This window comes from Gavialis gangeticus, unplaced genomic scaffold, assembly GCF_001723915.1.
Source record: "Gavialis gangeticus isolate Ggan-Ray unplaced genomic scaffold, GavGan_comp1, whole genome shotgun sequence".
Taxonomy (NCBI): domain Eukaryota; kingdom Metazoa; phylum Chordata; order Crocodylia; family Gavialidae; genus Gavialis; species Gavialis gangeticus.
In genome coordinates, this window is record NW_017729022.1 from 183,459,940 (window position 1) to 183,466,697 (window position 6,758).

Genomic DNA, 6,758 nt, shown 5'->3' on the forward strand with positions numbered 1-6,758 from the left:
TCAGGGCGGCTAGGGTCTGGAACCAACTTCCAAGAGAGGTGGTGCAGGCTCCTACCCTGGGGGTTTTTAAGAAGAGGTTAGATGAACACCTTGCTGGGGTCGTTTGACCCCAGTAGTCTTTCCTGCTGTGGCAGGGAGTCGGACTAGATGATCTTCTCAGGTCCCTTCCGACCCTAGAAACTATGAAACTCTGAGACATTATTGGGATCTGATCCCCAATCCCAACAATCATGCCTTCTGCCATACTACCTGTACGTGGCCCATACCAGTACAGGGGGAGCCCGATATCATGATCTTGCACTTCCCTGCATGGCACATTGAAAGCTGGGTGCCTGACAATCAGCTGATTGTCAGCTGGCTCTTGATCAACACTGGGGCTCAAACTGGCAAACATGTAGTTCCTGGAACCAGCTGAGGATCAGCAGATCATCCACAGGATTGGGACTGCATCGGGGCTAGAATCTCAGGGCAGTCCCTGTCAGCTGACAGTAAACTGAACCTCAGGTGTGGTCCCAATCCTGCCAAGGATCAGTAGGTTGTTGGCTGGATGGAGCCCTGATGGGATTCTGATCCTGCCAAGGATCAGCTGATTGTCAGCTGGGACTGCAGCAGAGCTAGTTGGAGACCCCCGTGCGGTCTTGGCTTACCAGGCATTCAGTATAAGGCATGTTGGAAACCAGCTATAACAATTACACATTTTTTGTGCAATATTATTGTGACTGTTTTTTGTGGCACCTTTAATTCCTTGAATGTGTGGTCGGGTAACTACTCTAAGATGCAAATAACAGGTGCAATTGTGTCCTAAGTGTAGTGTCTGCCAGAGGCCTAAGATACCACCAGTGCCCTCAGGGCACTGCTGATTTGATTACTTGTAGCTGCTGGAGCAGCAAATGTAAATTCACATTAATTTCTCCATTACCAGCTTGCTGACCTTCCTTTTCTCAGGATAATATCCAGTCTTCATATCAGGAGCAAATCCATCTCTTGTCATTGGAAAGTTAAAATTGTATGTTCCCCTGCATTTTGGGTGTCCATTTGCAGGTTGTCCCTGGCCAGATGGAAGTATAATAGTAATATCCTGCCTCATATGAGTATTATGGGGGTAAACATATGAAAAATTGCGAGATGCTTATATTACAGTAATATGCAGCATGCAAGTACCTGATTTAAATATCTAATACATGGCATAAGCTGCGGATGGTTTTATTGCTGTTGTCTTTTTCTGTTCTTTTATAAAATTAGGAGTCACTTGATGAAGTAACTATTAAAGATACCTTGGAGGGTGACAACATGTATACATGCTCTCATTGTGGAAAGAAAGTGCGCGCAGAAAAAAGGTATAATTTTAAAGAACTAAGCATTCCTAGTATTTCTTTTTGCTTATAATTTTCATTAATTTCTGTTAAGAGTTTTTATTAGAAGATGATAGTAATCCAAAAAATATAAATTATGTATTTATTTATATAAATTAATTAATATGTTTTAGTATTTGAATTAAAGCTGTACTAGAGATCCTGAACAGGTTCAAAATCCCATTGAGTTAAGGGCTACACAGGTATATGAAGATGTGATTACTGTCCCAAAGATTGTACAGTCTGAAAAGACTGAGTCTTACAAAGATGGAACATAAAATCTTTTAGGAAAAGAGCATATGTTCCAAGATGCCTGCAATTTTTAAACAGTAACCTCACCTTTTTGGTTCTTTTTATCATCTTCAAACCCTTCCTTTTTCAGGAACATACCTAAGCAGCTCTTGAAGTCCATTAACATACATGTTTTTGATGAAGTAACTTCCTTGGAAGTTTGATTCATATTTTATTACCTTATATTGTAAATGAACTGCCTTGAAAATTAACCAACAGTTAATAGAACCTCTTCATGTATTAACATTTTATCTATTATCTTTTTCTTATCCTTTCTTTTTTATTAACATTAACTTTTTTTGGTCTTTTTCTTATTTTATTTTTAAAGATTTCATTGTCAGAGATTGGAATTCTTATGCTTGTTTCTTGCACTTATAAGTGGTACAGAAGAAATATTCCCTGTCTGAAATCTTATAAATTGTATAAGAGCCTGAGAGAGAGGAGTTTTTGTTTTTTTTTAAATGTATGCAGTAATATGGATTCTGGTGGTAATTTAGCACTGTAATGAGTATGGTAATTTCCAACTCTAAAAGAGGTTACTGAGTTTCATGACATGAAAATAAAATAACCTTAAAATTTAAAAAAAAATCTTCCTAATTCAAAACAACTGGCAGGATTTTGTTTAAACCTAACATTTGGACTGGGACCAAATAAGTAACTTTCACTCAGTAAACAGAATTCATTAAAAGTTATGAGGATGTAAAAATAAGGTTAAATATTATTTTTAGAAGTTGTTATGTAATTGTTACTATAGGGAGTACCGCTTTATGATTACTGTACTACTGACTGTCTTGACTTATTCTTTTATGCAGTATTGTCATGTAAATCCTGTTACGTGTCATCTAGCTAACAAAATTAATTTTAAAAAATCAATACAAAACAACCTTGGCTGGTACTGTCTGAGGTATTGTGGTTGCTGATTATTATTTTTAACTATAGAGGGGGTTTTAATATTTGTAAATGTACTGGAAATGAACAAAGTTATGAGACGCTTTGTGCAAATGCTTTATAAGCAGTCCAGTTTTAATTTTTTTATTTCTTTTCTTTTTAGAGCATGTTTTAAGAAATTGCCTCGCATCTTAAGTTTCAATACCATGAGATACACCTTTAACATGGTCACCATGATGAAAGAGAAAGTCAACACACACTTTTCTTTCCCTTTACGTTTGGATATGACACCTTACACGGAAGATTTTCTCATGGGAAAAAACGATAGAAAAGAAGGTAGTTGGATTTTGTTTGCCACTAAGCAGTACTGAAAATTCAGACTTTTGAAAACCTTTGTGTCTCAGTGTAAAAGCTTATCGGTTAAATGGTATTGACAGGTGATTGTCAAGGCAGATAATGTAACCTATCTATTTTAAGCCATAAAAATCCTAGAAAATAATGTTTCTTAGTAATATACAAAAGTCCTAATAGCGAATTCAAAACACAGCTTTTATAGGAATGCACCATGAACTTCATCTTTTTCTTCATGTATACACTGCAAGGTATATCCATCCCATTCAGTGATATTTTTTAAGAAGTTAAAAGTCAATATATTCTGTCTTTTGCTTTGTTTACAAATAAATTTATAATCAGCTGGGTTTAATACCAACTTTAACACAATAATCCAGTTCACTGTAGAGTAGAGAATACTCTAGCTATAGTTATTATTGGTTTCTCTTATGCTTTCACAATAAAGTGGGAGCTGAGTTAACTTTGTCCTCCACATAGGAGCATAAATAAGCCACAGTGGCATTAGTATGTGTGCCTGTCTTCTGGTTAGCAGCAGGCTGACATGCACACTCTAACTTCCCTACCAAAGCAGGGACCCATCTTTCAGCTATTCAGTGTGGGCTTTCTGGCTGCCATTGCTTGCCAGAAATACATGGGTTTGTTTGCATTTTCAGGAGGACATTTCAGTACTGTGAATCATTTAAATTAATGCCAGTTTTCTGGATGCTGAAGGAACGATTTGCTGAATATTTTGTTTATTTAAGGTTTTAAGGAGGACAGCGAATATTTGAAAGAAACTGAGAGTTATGAGTATGACTTGATAGGAGTGACAGTTCATACAGGAACAGCAGATGGTGGACACTACTACAGTTTTATCAGAGATATAGTCAATCCCCATGCTTACAAAAACAACAAGTGGTGAGTTATGAGAGTTTAAAGTTCTCATTTTCAGTTCATTTTTCATTTTGTGAATGCTTAGTAAGACATTTCAACTCTGCTCCTTGGAATGTCTTGTTCAGTTCTTACGAATGTTCCTTTTTTTTTTTTTTTTACCAGTTTATCCTTATTCAGCAGACAAATTTATATTCTGTCCTGGATTTGGTGGGCCCTTAGAAATTATGAGCATTTAAAACTAGCTACCTAGAATCTGTTTTACTTTCTCTCTCAGATTATAGACATTTTCAGGTTAGTGAAATTCATTACCTAAATTTCTTGTGTTATGTTAAATATCTGAAAAATCATTGGCTTTGCTATACCTAAGTACACTAGGGTGTGAAAGAACTCCATCCCAGCCCCCTCTCTTTTTCGGTTGTCTGTTCTCCCCTTCTTTCTCTCTCTGCCCATGTGTCTATCAACCCAGTTGCTAGGCAACCTCCTGGTTGCCAAGGGGATTCCCTTGGGAGGGGGAAATTCCCTCTCCCTGTGGCCAGGCTACTGTGAAACTTCCTGCCTTTGACCTGAGAGGGCTGTCCTAAGAGAGCTGTCCCTCCTCAAGGTGAGGGATGATGTTACTCAAATTCACTGCTCAACATTAGTGAGTGAGGCTCAGAAAATACCTGATGTTGGTTGGGTCCAGGTGGTGAGGTCAGAAAGGTTATAAATAAGGTCCCTCCATCTTGGGAGAGAGATCTTCTGGTCACTGAATGAGGCTGAACCTGTGTACATGTAGAATCCTCTGGATGCTGCTGTGAGTAACATATCTGACTTGTAGCCAGTAACTTAGACGTAAGTGTTCTAGATGCGTATTGAAAGGGCAGCCAACAAGCCCCTTATACTGTTTTGCTCAAGGCTGTTTTCTTTCAAAATTCCTTTTGGTTTGTATTCTTTCCCTATGCCCTCCCTCCCCAATCAATAAAACTATCTATCATAGCAAGCCTGGCAATAAATGTTTGAGAGGGATTGGGCAAGCTTTTTTCCTTCCTTTGCTTGGCTGACTAAGGGAGGCTACTTTTTATGCTTCAGGCTAAAGGAAAACACCCCAAGATCTCACAGTGGGTTAAGCACCCTCAAGGTCTACAAGGCCTGTGTACCCCGGCGGGTACAGAGCCCGGACAAAGACCAGACCCTGGGTAGTGGTAGCAGTTACCTCAACTTGTGGGTGTGCTCCAGGAACAGGGTCGGCCAGACATAGGTGCTCCAAGGGAGGCACTCAAGGCTTGGTTTTCAGTTGGGCACAGAGAGGCAGGTGGCTCAGTGCAGGAGCGCCCCCTACTGGCCACCACACTTGTGTTATGGTAAATATCTAAACATCATTGGCTTTGCTATACCTGAGTACAGTAGAACATATGCTGTGGGTATTTGGTGAAAATACTTATTTTGTTCAGCATATGGTATTACAGACATTGGTCATAAAAACCTTAACTGTCAGCACATAACTTTGTACAGTGCAGCTGTAATTATTGTGAGATGTGCAAGACATGCATGTTGCAGACACAAATCACGTGTCTCCTTACAGCTTCTGCTCACCTTTTGAAGCAAATGAATATTTCACTCTAAATACATTCTTAGCCATTCAGTGTAAAATAACTTTTTGTAAGTTACTTGGACCCCTAGCAGAGGCCACCCATCAATGTAATTAATTGTACAATTAAGCAAAATAAGCCCCAAAGTTATTACACAAAATGTGCGTAATACATTTGTGGTTGGTTTCTGTTGCTCCTTAAATTGAACGTGTGACCCACACTGATAAGTGGATTTCTGGTATGCTTCCAAGCTGGGAGTGCTGATCAGCTGAGTGGCAAACAGAGCCCATGGGCACACCAGGAATCCATATTGCTACCTACTGGTAGGGGGAATCATGATTTGATGAATATTTTATTTGATTATTTAAGGTTTTAAAAGTGAATTTGAAAGAAAATGACTTATGATTATGACTCCTATGAATAAGGGGGGCACATCATGACCCTGGATTCCCCCACATTGGCAGTAGGGCACAATTTGGGATCTGATATTTGATCCTACAGTAGCACCACCTGCTATACACCTGTGATTTTTGAGGTTGTGGATTGGATCCCATTGCGTCTTCAATTGAATGTCTATCAGTAGCCTTAGGCTTCTGGATGTGTGATATATGGTTGCTGGTTTTTTGGGGGAGCAACAGGGGGGCAGGCCAGCACCTTAGATACTAACTGGTTCAGAGAAGCATGAGCTTTCAAAGGTAACAAACTACTTGGTTGAAAAAAAAAAAAAAAGAGGCACAATGCATGATAGGTCATTGGCCAAAATTCTTTTTGTAGCAGTTGTATTATCTGTATATCAAATGCATATTTTAATTAGCTTTTCATAAACTACATTTGAAATGCTTGTGAAGATCTCATTGCTTTGTGATTTTAAGTACCTGTTTTCCATGAATTCAGCTATTTACTTTCTGGTGCATTTCATAGTGTTAATGTTGATCTGTAACTCATCTAAGGTTAGCTTCTTCAATGTATGGTTGACATTGTCCATCGTATGTACCTTCGACAGCAAAGCAAGAATATTTTGTTAATTAATACCCAGATCTGAACATCTACTAGTCCAGTGCTGAGCATATTTATCTGAAGACCTTTGTCTTAAGTGTTTGAGAATCTCAATCATGTTTGTCTTAAGTGTTTGAGAATCTCAATCATGTATCTGCTTTCTATGAAATTCCTTTTTTTTATTTTCCTCCTTTCTTTTGGCAATAGGTACCTGAATCCAGCAGTACTGGTCAGAAACATGTCTGTATTATCATAAGCCTAGCTTCAGAATGGTTCATTACTAGCTATTTTGCTTTCTGTAGCATTGTTAAATAGAACAGTTCAAGGCCATTCTCTCAATACATTCTGAACTGGCAAGAGAGCAAGTAAGAGAAGCCCTAGACCAGTGGTTCTTAACTTTTTTTAGACTCAAAAGACTCCTCATTAGATTTAAGGGACA

General features: G+C 38.5%; 1 protein-coding gene across 1 annotated transcript in view; it reads left to right on the plus strand.

Moving 5' to 3' along the window:
* The window catches only part of USP34 (ubiquitin specific peptidase 34), a 237,910-nt gene that overhangs the window by 166,903 nt on the left and 64,249 nt on the right, over positions 1-6,758 (plus strand). The window contains exons 45-47 of the mRNA XM_019516623.1: positions 1,243-1,337; positions 2,695-2,867; positions 3,626-3,779. Coding sequence (XP_019372168.1) covers positions 1,243-1,337; positions 2,695-2,867; positions 3,626-3,779 — 422 coding nt within the window. The remainder of the gene's footprint in view (positions 1-1,242; positions 1,338-2,694; positions 2,868-3,625; positions 3,780-6,758) is intronic.